Here is a 16,996-nt window from a genome sequence, read left to right on the forward strand (position 1 = left end):
CAGTACGGGGTTTTCATTAAAAGACTTTATTGTGTATAGTTCTTTATTGTGTCTAGTGTCTTTATTGTGTATAGTGTCTTTATTGTGTCTAGTCTTTATTGTGTCTAGTGTCTTTATTGTGTCTAGTGTCTTTATTGTGTCTAGTCTTTATTGTGTCTAGTGTCTTTATTGTGTCTAGTGTCTTTATTGTGTATAGTGTCTTTATTGTGTCTAGTTCTTTATTGTGTCTAGTGTCTTTATTGTGTCTAGTGTCTTTATTGTGTCTAGTTGTGTCCTATATGACAATAATGCAGATCTGATGTCCAGAATGAGGCCATATTGAAAATCTATTCTTTTCTTATTCCTTTTTACATGGAAGGTTATTTTTGCATTGGAAGAGTTCTTGTGGTGTCAAGTTGTGGTTCTAAATGAAAATTTCTAGTCTTCATTATATCTACCATGTGGTTATGTGTAAAAATATTGTTATCTCTACAATTCTCAAATGGATGGCTGGATGAAAATGGGATTTTCAGCAATAGTTTTTATTATACCTAGTTCCTCGCGAATGAAAATGGGGCCAGTCATAAAGCCAGTATGGCTGCCATGATGTCTGTCTTCAAAATCTTGTCATTGCTGTCCCTCAAGTGGATGAACTTATAGCATGATATTTTCACCTGAAGATGTCAGTTTCATTCCGAATGAAAATGGCAACATTTTTACTGACAGTATGCCCTCCACAGCTGCTAATTTGAAAAATTTGTGAATTGCTGAGGAATATCAAAAAATGGCTTAAACAGTCAGCACTTGAAAGGAAGAAATTGTTTTATTTTGAATTCCTTGAAATTCTCCCAGTTGAGCCTTAGCCCTGTCAAGGGAATTTTGTTTAAATAAATATTTATTGTGTCAGTTTCTTTATTCATTGTGTCAGTTTCTTTATTCAGTGTTCTGATGTCTTTATTCATTGTGTCAATTTCTTTATTCAGTGTTCTGATGTCTTTATTCATTGTGTCAATTTCTTTATTCAGTGTTCTGATGTCTTTATTCATTGTGTCAATTTCTTTATTCAGTGCTCTGATGTCTTTATTCACTGTGTCAATTTCTTTATTCATTGTGTCAATTTCTTTATTCAGTGACATTGGGGAAAACCATTCTGGAGGCACATCAAAGAACCTGTATATATAGTGCCGAACATATTTTACAGATGAAATCCAACCCGCCAAATGTTGAGACCATCCATTACTATAAAAGTCTGGTAGGTATTGTTTTTCCAACCCTGCAGAAAAATTGATTTTGGCTGGAAAGTAAAGCCTGTGAAGAATTTTTTGTTGCATAATTTTGTTTCTACATAACCTGAATAAGGCTGTTAATCCACCACAGATCCAATTTGAGTTTCTTATGTCCGTTCATGTTCTGATATGATTCTGTCTGTCTGTCTGTCTGTCCTGCAGCTTGTCGGTGAAATTTGGATAGTATATATGTATGATTTTGTACATTTGTAAAAGAAATTGGTCAGCATAACAATTTTTCAGTGTTTTTGCACATTTTTGGACAATTTAGAGAAAAAAACAAAATAATGCGATGTAGCAAAAGCCACTCGAAGTTGACAAAATGTATTGGTAGGAAAGTTTGTGTTGATGTGTAGATGACAGAATCAAATTTTCAGGCCATTACAGGACATTTAAAATTCTGTATACAATCTTTGAACTTTTAAGTGATAATTTTTATCCAACAAGGAATTCTGCTTTTCACCTGGTCTGAATCTGATTCTCTGCGACAAGGTCAAATTTTTTTCATTATCTTTGATCCAGCATGCTCTCAGAATCTGACCAGGGGTGCCAGCCCGTGAAACCCCACTAAGGGAGGACCACCAGACCCACCCTTTACAGTTTCACTTTTTTAAATTGTGTCTGGCTTTCATGACACATAAAAACATTGTCAGCTTGACTTAACAAAAATCTTGATGTTCTCAGGCCATTACAGCAGGTTTTTTTGTGGTTTTATTTTTCTCTGAACACATTTTTGAATTTTTTTAGACATGCAAACCTTGACACAATTTTGCAAAATCACTGGAAGTAGACAAATCACTGGAAGTAGACAAATGAAATTTGATGGCATATTTTAATGCAGATTAAGGTCTCATTAGATTTTCAGTCCATTATAGCATTTGGTTTTCCTTTCTTACACAATTTGAAATTGTTAGACACAAAAAATTGGTTAGTACACAAAACCTTGTTTACACAATTTTGCTAAAATCATGGCTCATTGGGTCACATGATTGAGCCCTTACGATTTTGCTGTCTTACGGAATTGACCCTTAAAATATGGACTTGCAGAATAAAAGCACAAATTTGGTAAACGTGATTGTGGTAAAATTCTGGTACCAGCTTGTCTGTGTTTGTCTCAGGTCCAGATTTCATATTAGAGTCAGTGGAGTCGGTCAGGGAACCAGACTAATTTTTAGATTCAGTGGAGTCAGTCAGGGAACCAGACTAATGCTTTTGGAGTATCTTGGATGCTTTAAATTGGACCTATTTTGTAATGCAAAATGTCTGCTTGATCAAGTTGTTGCATATTTATTTGTTTTAAAATGGTGTCCAACAAGCAATACATTTTCAGAACAAAGGGTGAATAAACCCCTTAAAAATATTTTAATAGTCACACAGAAGAATAAAGGGGAATATTCAGATTCTTGGGTGGGGAAAGCAGGAAGGGCTAAAATTAAATTTGGTGGAGATGTGTTCATTTGAGTATGTATCCTGGTGGAAAGATGAAAGCCTGTGTAGGTTTGGAACTGCGGCTTGTGAAACTGTACTGGAGGTTATTAAGAGACAAGTAAACTTTACTTTCAGTTGAACATTATACTTACCAATCTTGAATCTCACTTCTGCGTTTTTAAATGAATGTTTTCCAGCTTGACAATATCGGTACGATATTTTGTTGTTGTAGGGTTTAATGACATTTTTCAGCACATGGTAGGCTATACATGGCAGCCAGATGGTGGAGGAAGAACCCAGAAAACCCACAGAAAGAACCACCGACCCTCGAGAAGCTACTGGCAAGCTTTCTCACATACCCACATTGGCTGAATCCGAGTCTCAAACCCTCGCAGACAGAGGTGAGATGGCAGTGATCCGTAACGAAGAGCGCTTTAGACCACTCGGCCACTCTGGGCCCCTGATATTTTGTTACACTTTACTAATAACTGATCTAACTTCCAGAAAAAAACTTGCCTTACTGAGAAGATCTTGCTTGGGTTGGCAGGTCTGAATTAGATTTTCATGTCGCTATAACTGAATGATGCATTCAGCATAAATGTGTTACGAAGGCATGGCTAAAATGAAACCTACATGGGAAACTCTAAATTGCTGACTCCTGACATGATTCATCTTATGATGACAATTTTATTCAGTAGCTTATGATAGCAATTTGTTGTGGGGTTTAACGCCATTTTTCAGCACACGATAGACTATACATGGTGTCCGGTATTAATGGTGGAGGAAGAACCCGGGAAGAACCACCGACCCATGAGAAGCTACTGGCAAGCATTCTCACATACCAACATTGGCCGAATCCAAGACTCGAACCCACGCAGACAGAGGTGAGATGGCAGTGACAGAGAGTGCATTAGACCACTCTGCCACTCAGGGCCTCGATGACATTTGTACTGAAATAGATGAGATTTTCAAAGCATGGTAAATATGTATGAAATAACTAGGAGTGATTTTTTATATATGTTGAATATGAGTCTGAGGTACATGCTGGGTGGACAAAAACAGATGTCATGTCGGTCAACCCTCAATTAGCAGTATTTTGAAATTAAGTATAGAAATGGTATACAGAGTTCATGCATCTGTGACATCTGTGCATATTAATGAGGTGATTTTACATCTGATTGACTGCACTTGTGACCACATTAAAGGCTAGATTTCTGATTCAGTTTGGTTTGTAAGCTTATTTCATCACAGACGAGTTAATTTATGTGTGACATATCAGTAAGGTGATCAGGCCTCTGATTGGCTGAGTTTGTGAACATCATGCAAACCATGCTTATGATCAGAGTTGTTATGTAACCTTGATCAAGATCCTGGATGAGTTAGATGATGAATGACATCCACTCGTTATTCAGGTGATTTTGCAGCTTATTGGCCGAGTTTGTAAACACTCTAGAGACCGTATCAGATCAGGTTTTGATTGAACTTACTGTGTAGGCATGTGATCACAAGAGAGACTAAATCTGATCAGATTTTGGTTAAACTTGCTTTGTATGCCTGTGAACACAGTAGAGACCATAGTTTGAATCAAATTCTCTTTAAACTTGCCTTGTATGCCTGTGAACACAGTAGGGTCCATAGCTTGAATCAAATTCTGTTTAAACTTGCCTTGTATGCCTGTGAACACAGTAGGGTCCATAGCTTGAATCAAATTCTGTTTAAACTTGCCTTGTATGCCTGTGAACACAGTTGGGACCATAGCTTGAATCAAATTCTGCTTAAATTTGCCTTGTATGCCTGTGAACACAGTAGGGACCATAGCTTGAATCAAATTCTGTTTAAACTTGCCTTGTATGCCTGTGAACACAGTTGAGACCATAGCTTGAATCAAATTCTGTTTAAACTTGCCTTGTATGCCTGTGAACACAGTAGGGCCCATAGCTTAAATCTAATTCTTTTTAAACTTGCCTTGTATGCCTGTGAACACAGGTGGGACCATAGCTTAAATCTAATTCTTTTTAAACTTGCCTTGTAGTCTTGTGAACACTATAGGGACCATATCTCTAATCAAATTTTCATTAAACTTGCTGTGTAAGCTTGCATCATCAAGATAACAGTGAATTCAGTCTGTGAGAGATTTGTTAATATTAATGACGATCCAGGCATATCAGAAGGTGAGAATTGAATCCACATCGTTGTGGTATTGGAACCAACACCATACCCACTGAGGCGCATCAGCTTTCTTGGAGGGTGGTTTCCAGGCTAGGACAGTGAGGTGGGGCCTCATAGGAGGGTAATTACTGATGTAAGAATTGATAGTGACTACACAAAGTAACTCTCCTTTTAAAGTCAAGTAAGTGTATGTACTTTTCAGTTATGGATGAAGGCCAAGCCCCCACAAGGCAGCAAGTGATTTGAGGAGATTGCTGATTATATAAAGAAATCATCCATTTTATGCCAAGAAAGTGAAATCTATACCTCATGCATATGTGTTAGAGGTCTATGAATGAAGTTAAATGACATTAAAATTGATAAACATGGTCCTAACCTTGGTGACCAAAACTCTCTTTCCCCATAGCAATTCAGTATATGTGAATTTGTATCCACACACTGACAGCTCAACTGTCTGGGTGAGAGAGATTAGATCACTTGGTTCTCTTGTTTTGGACTGAGTTTTTAGTTTGCATTACAAACACAAATTATTTTTAGGTATGTTTTTATTTAGAGATGATTGCCAGAACCTTTTAAATCAAAATTCTGTGTTTTAACTTGAAATTACTTTTTTAAATCAAAATTCCGTGTTTTAACTTTACGAATTTGACTTTTCTTATCTTTCAGGGTCATAAACAGCTGTGGGTAGAGGTTGCTGAAAAAATTACAATAGCTGTTCAACAAATTATCGAGTTTGCAAAAATGGTTCCCGGTTTCATGGACCTGTCACAGGATGACCAGATCATGCTGTTAAAAGCAGGTATTAAGCTAGGTTGACTCCATAATTTCAGATTGTGGCTCCACTTCATGCATGAAAGTAGCAAAAGAGAATACTTACTGAGTTCTTGAAAATAGTTCAGATCTCAAGCACAAATTGTTACACATTAAAGATGATTTGCTTCTTTGTAATCTAGAACAAATTTGATCTTTAATTTTCATAAATTGCGTGATCTAACAATGATATATTCTCATTTTTGTCTATTGGCAGTATTTCCAGTATGGATGCCAACCCATCTATGTCTGTGGCATAGTGTCCTGTCTCTTTTTTATAGTCTGTATTTCTCATTATAGCAACAAACTGTATAGTCTTTCTAAAGTTAGTAACATGGGATAGCAGCCCTGACAACTGTTATGATTTTGCCGTAAGTCTTAACGAAAATTGCCATTAAAATATGGACATATGGCATACTTGCACAAACTACGGAAAAATTATTGTTGCTGAAAAGTCTGGACCATTGATTCATCCGTGTATTTTTTTGGATCCAGGTCTTATCTTAGAATTAGTGAAATTAGTCAGGGAACCAGACTAATTAGTCAGGGAACCAGACTAACTTTACAGCAGCACCCCAGACGCTTTAAAATGCACCTATTTGTTCATATGAAGCATCTTCATGATCAAACTGTTGATTATAGAATGTTTAAAAATGGCATCCAGAAAGTGATGCTTGTTTAATACGAAAGGGGAAATAAGCTTCTAGAAAAATGTTAATAAACAACACAGAAGAATAAATAGTATTCAAATTCTTGTGAATAAAAGCTGGAAAGGACACAATTACATTTATTGGACATCACATGCCAATTTGAGTATGGCTCGTGGCAGTCGATATGATTGCTGTTGTCATGTCAAATGGAAAAGAATTTCCAAGAATTATGACAAGTAGAGAGATAGCAACGAGCCATTGAGTTGCATAGGGTTTGGAACTAGTGTTTGTGCAACTGTACTAGTGGTAAATAAAGTCTATGCATACTTTACAAACTTTTCAGTTGAACATAATGTTTATTGTTGATGCGTCGAACTTTTAATTACGTTTTCCAGCTTTACAATAGCAGTTATTGATATTTTGTTGCACCTTGCTGAAAACTGGTCAAACTTACGGAACAAAATCAACTGCCTTATTGAGACGGACTCGTCATGGTTGGCAGGTCTGGGATAGTTGTAATGACCTTTCAGGATGGATTTATGTCCAGGGAGGCAACACATATTTAGAGAAATTATTAGACTTTTATTTGTTACTTTGGATATTCCACTAAAAGAAATACCTGAAACAACAGAAGAAAACTACTTTTACTAAGGAAATACCTAAAAAAAATTCCTCAAGTAATGTTTCAATTGTTAAATGAGGTATCAGACAAGAGTTTCTTCCCTTGGACTATATTGTTCACACAGAAAGTGTTGGCTTACATTAAATGACCAGTAGTAGGCAGCATGTTCTTCCATGTGATCTTGTGTAAATTAATATGACATCAGCCCTCCAAGCCATTAGTATGACATCAACCCTACAAGCCATTAGTATGACATCAATCCTCCAAGCCATTAGTACGACATCAACCCTCCAAGCCATTAGTATGACATCAACCCTACAAGCCAGTAGTATGACATCAACCCTTCAAGCCATTAGTATAACATCAACCCTCCAAGCCATTAGTGTGATATCAACCCTCCAAGCCATTAGTATGACATCAACCCTACAAGACATTAGTATGACATCAACCCTACAAGACATTAGTACGACATCAACCCTACAAGACATTAGTACGACATCAACCCTACAAGGCATTAGTATGACATCAACCCTGCAAGGCATTAGTATAATATCAACCCTACAAGACATTAGTATGACATCACCCTACAAGCCATTAGTGTTTTCAAGACTTTGATTGTTTGTTAACACGGTTTCATTAGTGATTAGTCAACCCATCAACAATATGGATTGCCCACTGGGTTCAAATATAAATAGTAGGAATTGACCACCAGTTTTAAGTATAGATAGTAGAGACTGACCATTGAGTTCATGTATATGTATGATGTGTGTGTGATCTGGATTTTTAACGTAGCTTTAGCAATTTTTCAGTCATATTGCTACGATGTCTGCAGTGTGACAGTTTATAGTGATGTCTAGCACTGGGGCATCATGCCACAGACATGTAGCATGATGTCCCACCCAGTCACATTATCCTGATGCCAGGCTGACCAGTCCTAACACAAACCTCTTAATGCTGAGCGCCTAGCGAGGCAGCTGTTAGTACCATTTTTTAAAGTCTTTGGTATGACTCGCCTCGGGAATCGAACCCACGACCTACCGCATCCAAGGCGGATGCTCTAATCACTAGGCCACTGGAGCGGTTGAGTTCATTTATAAATAGTAGGGATTACCCACTGGATTCATCTGTAAATAATATGGATAACCCACTGGGGTCAAGTATAAATGGTAGAGATTACCAACTTAAGTGAGGTATAAATAGTAGAGATTGCCTACTGGTTTCAAGTATAAATAGTAGGGATTACCTACTGGTTTCAAGTATAAATAGTAGGGATTACCTAATTTGGCGAGGTATAAATAGTAAGGAATACCTGCTTCAGTGAGGTATAAATAGTAGAGATTGCCTACTTCAGTGAGGTATAAATAGTAGAGATTAACTGCTTCAGTGAGGTATAAATAGTAAAGATTGCCTACTTCAGTGAGATATAAATAGTAGGGATTGCCTACTTCAGTGAGGTATAAATAGAGATTGTCTACTTTACTGACATATAAATAGTAGGGATTGCCTACTACAGTGAGGTATAAATAGTAGAGATTACCTACATCAGTGTGTATAAATAGTAGGGATTGCCCACTGGATTCAAGTATAATGGCAAGTTGTTCTAATTGCAAGGTTTGTTTAAATTTGATATCACAGTACAGTAAAACTTGGATTTTCTATCAGGGTGCGGGACTGAGAACATGACAGATATGGGAATATACGGATAATAAAATCGGTTGAATAAAAGTACTATGCAATAGACTGGGTCATCAAAAATTCATAATATCTACATATGTACATGTACCTGTTTTTTATATTTTGACTTACATTGTTCCGATATCATAAAGAAACTCTAAAAAATTATAATTGTACAGTACATAATTATATTTTTTATTTTTTAAAGTCAGTCAGTTTCTTTACAGTTACAAATTTTACACATAAGTAACACTTGTTTAGCGTCTGCTTCTTCTTGCATCTCAACCACTCAATGCACTTTGACAGAATAGTTTTGGCTTCACTGTGTCTAATTGTGTTTGTTGTTCAATTGGCACAGCTTTTTCTTCTTCCTCTTTAGGTTCAGAGTCATCCAAGATTGTCACTGTTTGTACAATTTCAAAGTCGTCTAAAATTTCCCAACCGATTTCCATTTTGTCTATATCCAGCCAATCATTTACTTCCCCCATCGAAATGTTTTCAAAACGAGGAACATTCGAACACAACTCAAAATTTCAGCTTTTTTGGGAATAGTTTCAGTGTCAGTTTCAGTGTCAGTTGAATCTTTATCAGGCCATAACTTATTGCAGCTTCTTTGTAGTGTTTGAGCTGGAAGATCATTCCAGACGTCAGCAACAATGAAAATGAAAACTCTTTTACACCCAATTCATTTTCTACTGAAACAAATTTCCGAATGAATGTTTTGGGATAACGACGTTTCATTCAATCACACCTTGGTCCATTGGTTGAATGAGAAATGTGTACAATGGCAGAAAGTGGCATGATATTTTGCCATCATCGCTCTTAAATCACATATGGGTTGAGTAGGTGCATTGTCCATCAGTAGCATTGCATGTTGCAGTAAACCTTTTGATGCCAAATGTAATCTTGTACTTGGTACAAATATTTTATGAAACCAATCATGACATATATCTTGGCTCATCCACGCATTTTTGGGGGAGAGAAATATTCCCCTGGCAAAGCATTTAAATTAATATTTTTAAAGGATCTAGGCTTTTTTTATTTTCCTATAAAGAGGAAAGGGAATTTAAGACTACACCTGGTATTAGCACATACTGTTATAGTGATGTGATCTTTTTGCATCTTATATCCTCAATTGACAACTGTCGAATACCATGACGAAACTTAAATTTGTCCAACCATCCAATGCTAGCCTTGAATGAAGAATCTCCACCAAGTTTTTTATTCATCTCAATGGCTTTCTTGATTATTATAGGTCCTGACAATGGAGTTCCTTGGCTGCATTTTTGAACAAACCATTGAAACATTACAGTATCCAATTGTTCATTTTTTGCCAGCTTCATTGTTTTATGACCTTTAATACGCTCTTCATTATGGATCATTGCCATCTCACCACTGTCTGCTTGGGTTCGAGTCTCGGATTCAGCCAGTGTGGGTATGTGAGAAAGCTTGCCAGTAGCTTCTCGTAAGTCGGTGGTTTTTTCCGTGGTTTTCCTGAGTTCTTCCTCCATCATTAATACTGGCTGCCATGTATAGCCTATCATATGCTGAAAAATGGCGTTAAACCCTACAATAACAACGACCTTTAACATTACCGTCAGTGGTTTCCGTTTTCGACATGGTTTTCAATTTTGTCTGTATCATGCTTTTTGTCATTTACTGCTTTCTTCCTATTTCATAAACCAATGGTATACTTCTAGCACTTTCACCTTTTCTTGTACAATTAATTATTTCAATTTTTTGGGGATAATCCCGACGCTACTCACTTACGCTTCTCTGCCATTTGAAAAAGCTTAACGGCGGGATAGTGCATGCGTGATATATAAATCACAAAAAAAAACAATGGCCTGATGGTTTGAATGGGTGATGGATGATAAAAGTTTTACTGTATTGATCTTTTGATTATATCATCTTTATTATATGGTGAAACCTAACTTGTGGGACTACAGGTTTGGAAGACCACTTGTTATTCAAGCTGGATTGACCTCTTTTTGATGGCCTAATGATGGTTGTTTGCACTTTACACCTGTGACAGCATTTTTTTTGAGGTTGAATCTTAAATAGAATGCACTGTTTGTGTTCTGAATGGTTCTTGCCTGTGATATGGTGAGATGGCAATATCACTTTGTCTTGCCTGTGATGTACAGGTTTGTCAGTTGTATTGTTAATGGTGAGATAGATTTATCACTGTCTTGACTATGAATGGTGAGAAATATTTGTCATTTAGCGATTGTCAGGTGTTATAGCTCGTTACATTAAGCCCAAAAAAACATTTTTTGTTGTCGACCGTATTACAGCTGATGAAGAAATAAAAAATGGCGAGAAAAAAAATTGCTGATTGTGAGCATAAATCATGTTGCCAAATGCTACAGATACAAATTCAAGAAACAGGTTTGAGTCTATTAGATCTAACCAGGTAATGCTTATTCATCCAGAAGGAGGTGCATGAAAATCTTTTGGTGATAGGTAATGTTTTTGTAGAGTTTAACGCCATTTTTCAGCACACGATAGGCTATACATGGCGGCCAGTATTAATGGTGGAGGAAGAACCCGGGAAAACCCCGGAAAGAACCACCGACCCATGAGAAACTACTGGCAAGCTTTCTCACATACCCACATAGGCCAAATCCAAGACTCGAACCCACACAGACAGGTGAGATGGCAGTGATCTGTAACGGAGAGCGCATTAGAACACTCCCCCGGTGATAGGTAAGATATCAGACACCAGAGAAGGTTAAAGAAAGGAGACTATTTTCCCAGAATCCCAATTATAATTATAAGTTGGGAAATTGTGCAGCAGTTTGATGAGTAGGCGTTCCTTCCAATTAAACTGTGATACTTCCCTCCATAATACATGCCAAACATCATGCCTTTGGCATAATCATTAAGGTTTTTTTCTTCACCATATTACACTTTCCCGGTATGTTAAAAATTAAATAAAAATAAAGCAATAAAAGTTGTGTTTGTAATTTATATTAACATCTCTTAATTTCACTTATCGTAAAACAAAATTGAGAATATTCTAAAAAAAAAGAATCCTAGCGTAAGAGTAATGTGTCCACCATAGAGCTGTGTGCACTTTCCTGGTCTTATTTTTATAGCAACTGCATGACACATTTCCAGGAAAACAGACAGGTTTCTTTATATTAGGGATCGGACCAGTCTGGACTTTTAAAGAAAGTAGCACCAGATATTAAGCGAAATGGACTTCTACAGGTTGACTTGTGGATGAAAGTTCGTAGAGCAGATGGGTCTTTTTAAACTTAATCTGTAAAAGCTTGAGCCCGAGACCACTTTGCCATCCAAAGACCCTTTCATATCCAGCTGATTGTCATTCGAAGGTTGCCGATGGTAGAGGCTTGATGCTCATCATTCCAACCTCCCGTTTCCTATTCTCTTAATCATGATGTTATCAGGGAATGCAAAAGAGAAAGCAGATTTTTTTTGTAAGTCGTGTTTCTGTGACAATGATCGCATTGTATAAAGATAGCTGGAGAATGCAAATTTCATCTTTTTTCTGGAGGGCTGGATTCAGGAGGTAGCAGATTAATCATTGATGATTGAATAAGTACTATCTGGGTAATTTGCTATTTAAAAATATCACTTTCTTGATAGTTCTATTTTCACTTAATAGCTTGTAGGACGTGTTTTCGTAAGCACTAACTTATGGATAAATCTAGTTTTGTAGCGAGACATCATATCCTTTTAAGGATGTTTCATTGGCAATTTTGCCTGCACAAAAAATAACAAGGTCTTCATCAAATTAAAATAAGTTTACTTGATTGTAAAAAAAATACGGCCCCAAACCTGCAGACATCTTGCCTCGGTTCAACATATTTATTACATCTTTTTTTTGGTTTTACAGGAAGTTTTGAGCTGGCCTTAATGCGGTGTTGTCGGGTATACGATGCCCACTCGGATAGTGTTGTCTTCGGAGAATATTTTCTACCTCTGGAAGCCTTCTCATCATTCAGTAAGTATATATGACTGTTTAGAACAGTACTCACTTTTTCTGTGGTAAGTGTTTGTATTGGGTGGGGTGGTCTCATTAGCCTTGACTCCATTGTAGCAGATTTCATTTCGTGGAGTATAGTGGTGGTCCAGTAGGGATGCTGGCAAACTTTATTTCATTGGGAAAAGTGGTAATCATGTAGGGATGCTGGCAAACTTTATTCCATGGGGTAAAGTGGTAATTAGATAGGGATGCTGGCAAACTTTATTCCAATGGGTAAAGTGATAATTAGGTAGGGATGCTGGCAAACTTTATTTCATGGGGTAAAGTGGTAACCATGTAGGGATGCTGGCAAACTTTATTCCATGGGGTAAAGTGGTAATTAGATAGGGATGCTGCCAAACTTTATTCCAATGGGTAAAGTGATAATTAGGTAGGGATGCTGGCAAACTTTATTTCATGGGGTAAAGTGGTAACCATGTAGGGATGCTGGCAAACTTTATTCCATGGGGTAAAGTGGCAATTATATAGGGATGCTGGCAAACTTTATTCCATGGAGTATAGTGGTGGTCAGGTAGGGAAGCTGGCAAACTTTATTCCATGGGGTAAAGTGGTAACCATGTAGGGATGCTGGCAAACTTTATTCCATGGGTAAAGTGGTAATTAGGTAGGGATGCTGGCAAATTTAATTCCATGGAGCATAGTGGTAATCAAGTAGCAATGCTGGCAAACTTTATTCTGTGGAGTATAGTGGTGGTCATGTAGGGATGCTGGCAAATTTAATTCCATGGAGCATAGTGGTAATCAGGTAGGGATGCTGGCAAACTTTATTCCATGGGGTAAAGTGGTAATCAGGAAGGCATGCTGAATCAGTCAATTACTATAATATCAATGTTCAGTATCATCTAGCTGAGGCCAAGATGAACTAAAAGACATAAAATATTAAAAATTTGCATTAGTATAATAAATGACAGTTGTTGAGGCAATCTGATTTTAACTCAGTTTGGAATTTTAAAGAACTTCTTTTCATGCTTTCATATTTATTTACCTGAAATAGCCATTTGCCATTGTATGAGTGTTACACATTTTCTGTACTGTTAATCACTTTGAATTCATCAGTATGCAATTAAGCAGTTTGTAAAAGAAAAATGCATATTTGTGGTTTCCAAATTTTGTGGATTTGTGTACAGGGGATGCTTAATTTATGTCAGTCAAGTTACATGCTTTCATTTAAGCACCATATTTAATGAAAACAAAATTAAATTTACACCTTTGTGCTCATTTGTAAGCTATAACTGGTGCCATGTGCTTTGACTGGCACACAGTTCACTTGGTACATTTGCATTACTTCAATTTATGCCATTACCTCAGGAACACGTCATAAATCGTTGTTCACCTATATTGAATATTTGTTGAGTGTTGATGTATAAAATCTATATAAAAGAATGTACCAACATTGACTTCCATGCATTAAGAAAAAACAAACTACCATTGGGGACCTGACTGATCCAAAGGAATCCTCAGTTTGTTGAATGGAATCTGGTACCTTGTGAACTCTCCATGACTGGCTGGCTTTTATTGTGGTCAGAAGGTAGTAGCATTCTTCGATGTTTTAAAGCACATTGCAAGCAGAGGTTGCCGTCTCGTTTAAAGAAACACGGACTCTTACCACTTTTTGTGCCAGCCTTACTCATGTTGGATTGATCTGCTCAGGCCTATAATTGAAAATAATTTGTAGCGAGAAGGTCAGTTAGATTCAGAAGTTCACTAATCCTACTAAAGCTGTACCGATTCCACTTTTTTGCCGATTATGTGTCTGGCCGATTAATTGGTACAGCTTTAAATCCTACTGAATTTTCACTAGTCCTTTTCACAAATCCTGGCTGGTGACAACTGAAATTTTCCAAATGATCAAACTATTGAATTGTGAATCTGTCCGGAAATCTTCTAGCCTGAGGCTTGCAGATTGCTGCTGATTTTAAGCCCTGCTGTTATTGCACATGCGATGGATCAGTTAAAATGGAGCAGGGTTAGAAGCGAACCTCAAAAACATTTTAAAACCTACAATTTAACTTTGACCTTAGAAACCTAAAAAAAAATCTAAAAATCTGAAGGTAACCCAAATAATTAAAAACAACAAAAATTTTTTTTAAAACGGATGTTTAGCTCTACTTCATTTGCAAACAGTTTTTTTATAGATAGATCAGCATAACATTCAAGAATTTTTTAACACTTGCAGGCATTTGCTTTTTTATTGTTTATTAATTTTGACATTAATTTCACTTTATTTAGAAATTAACTCAATTCATACTTTATCAAATTTTTGAATAAATGTTATTCTGTCCAATGAAATAATCTTGAAACAGCTATGTGTCTTGAACCTTGAAAAATATGTAAAACCTTGAGAAACCTTGAAATACCTCATATTTTAAAATATAATTTCACTTCTGATCCAGTTTTGAACATATAGGGCAGTGGAGTTGTTTTCTCAGATAAGGTCTTTGTTCATCTGGAAACATCAATCCTTAAGTCAAATCACAGAATGGATTATCTCGACACATGACAAAGGTTTCTTCAGACAGAATTGGTTGAAATGGACTTTGAGAGGACTAATCTTTTGATTATTTATTTAGCAATTTGTTACACGCATGAAACATGTTTAATAATAACACTGCTGATGTGTTCCATTTGCTGTGTTAAATGTTAATAACAGTGTGCTGATGTGTTCCATTTGTTGTGTTAAATGTTAATAACAGTGTGCTGATGTGTTCCATTTGTTGTGTTAAATGTTAATAACTGTGCTGATGTGTTCCATTTGTTGTGTTAAATGTTAATAACATTGTGCTATGTGTTCCATTTGCTGTGTTACTTGTATAATAACACTGGGCTGATGTGTTCCATTTGCTATGTTACTTGTATAATAACACTGGGCTGATGTGTTCCATTTGTTCAGTGGAATAGTGAGTATTGATTTTGATGAACAGGATATAAAAATTCAATATGAAAAGTGTAATACAGTCGATAAAGCGTTGTTTTAATGACATATATTATGTTGGATATTTTCATGCTCAAATAGTGGCTGTAAATATACATCACAGTGACCTTTATTCTGTTTCCTTTAAGTAGATATCAGATGTTAACTTGGGCCTGTCCATCCTTTGACCTTTCTGTCCTTTCTACTTTAATATCCTCACAGTAACTCCCATTAATGTGACTTGATACTGATGAGACCCTGGCTGGTTATTAATGATGATTTGATCGAGTTTGATTGTCATCAATCCAAATCATCATTGATTAATAGGCCAACTGCTCTCTTTTCCATACAACATATCCTTTATATATTATTTGATTTGAACAGAATTAGAATAGTTGTGATCGATAGGAAATTGGCTGACAGTAATCGATAGGAAATTGGCTGATGGCAGTTTATAGGAAATTGGCTGACGGTGGTTGATAGGAAATTGGCTGACAGTGATCAATAGGAAATTGGCTGACGGTGATCAGTAGGAAATTGGCTGATGGTGATCAGTAGGAAATTGGCTGATGGTGGTTGATAGGAAATTGGCTGATGGCAGTTGAAAGGAAATTGGCTGATGGTGGTTGATAGGATATTGGCTGATGGCAATTGATAGGAAATTGGCTGACGGTGGTTGATAGGAAATTGGCTGATGGCAATTGATAGGAAATTGGCTGACGGTGGTTGATAGGAAATTGGCTGACGGTGGTTAATAGGAAATTGGCTGACGGTGATCAGTAGGAAATTGGCTGATGGTGGTTGATAGGAAATTGGCTGACGGTGATCAGTAGGAAATTGGCTGACGGTGGTTGATAGGAAATCAACTGATGGTGATTGTGATTACGCTGTATCATTTTAAAGTTACAGCCGCATGATTGTTGGACCCATTCACTTTCATTCTACACAGAAGTCCGTTATCTGAATTGAATAATTGACAGAGTCAAGTTGTCAGCATTCTTTGTCATGTCAGAACAAGTTCACTGGTAGCTGGACCTACTCACTTTCATTTCTGGTTATAAATGAGACTCCTTTATTGGATATTATACAACTTTAGTTGTCATTTTTATCTTAATGATACCTTGGCTGAAATTCGATTTTCATTGTTTCTTAAGTGCATGTTCAGCATTCAGCATTCAATATTATTATGTAGCAAAGATATGGACTCGTTTCATTATCATTAGATAGCAAAGTTATGGACTCGTTTGATTATTTTTATATAGCAAAGTTATGGACTCGTTTCATTATTATTATGTAGCAAAGTTATGGACTGGTTTCATTTTTATTATGTAGCAAAGTTATGGACTGGTTTCATTATTATTATTATGTAGCAAAGTTATGGACTTGTTTCATTATTATTATGTAGCAAAGTTATGGACTCGTTTCATTATTTTTATGTAGCAAAGTTATGGA

The 16,996-nt window shown here is 36.5% G+C and overlaps 1 protein-coding gene across 3 annotated transcripts in view; it reads left to right on the forward strand.

The window, feature by feature from the left end:
- The window catches only part of LOC149792873 (putative nuclear hormone receptor HR3), a 102,959-nt gene that overhangs the window by 67,311 nt on the left and 18,652 nt on the right, over positions 1-16,996 (forward strand). For all 3 annotated transcript variants that reach the window (XM_089966666.1, XM_089966667.1, XM_089966668.1), the window contains 3 exons: positions 1,110-1,231; positions 5,529-5,661; positions 12,484-12,591. In XM_089966666.1, coding sequence (XP_089822792.1) covers positions 1,110-1,231; positions 5,529-5,661; positions 12,484-12,591 — 363 coding nt within the window. The remainder of the gene's footprint in view (positions 1-1,109; positions 1,232-5,528; positions 5,662-12,483; positions 12,592-16,996) is intronic.

The sequence above is a fragment of the Sinohyriopsis cumingii genome, chromosome 8 (assembly GCF_028554795.1).
Source record: "Sinohyriopsis cumingii isolate HCF-2022 chromosome 8, ASM2855479v2, whole genome shotgun sequence".
In the NCBI taxonomy this organism is placed as follows: domain Eukaryota; kingdom Metazoa; phylum Mollusca; class Bivalvia; order Unionida; family Unionidae; genus Sinohyriopsis; species Sinohyriopsis cumingii.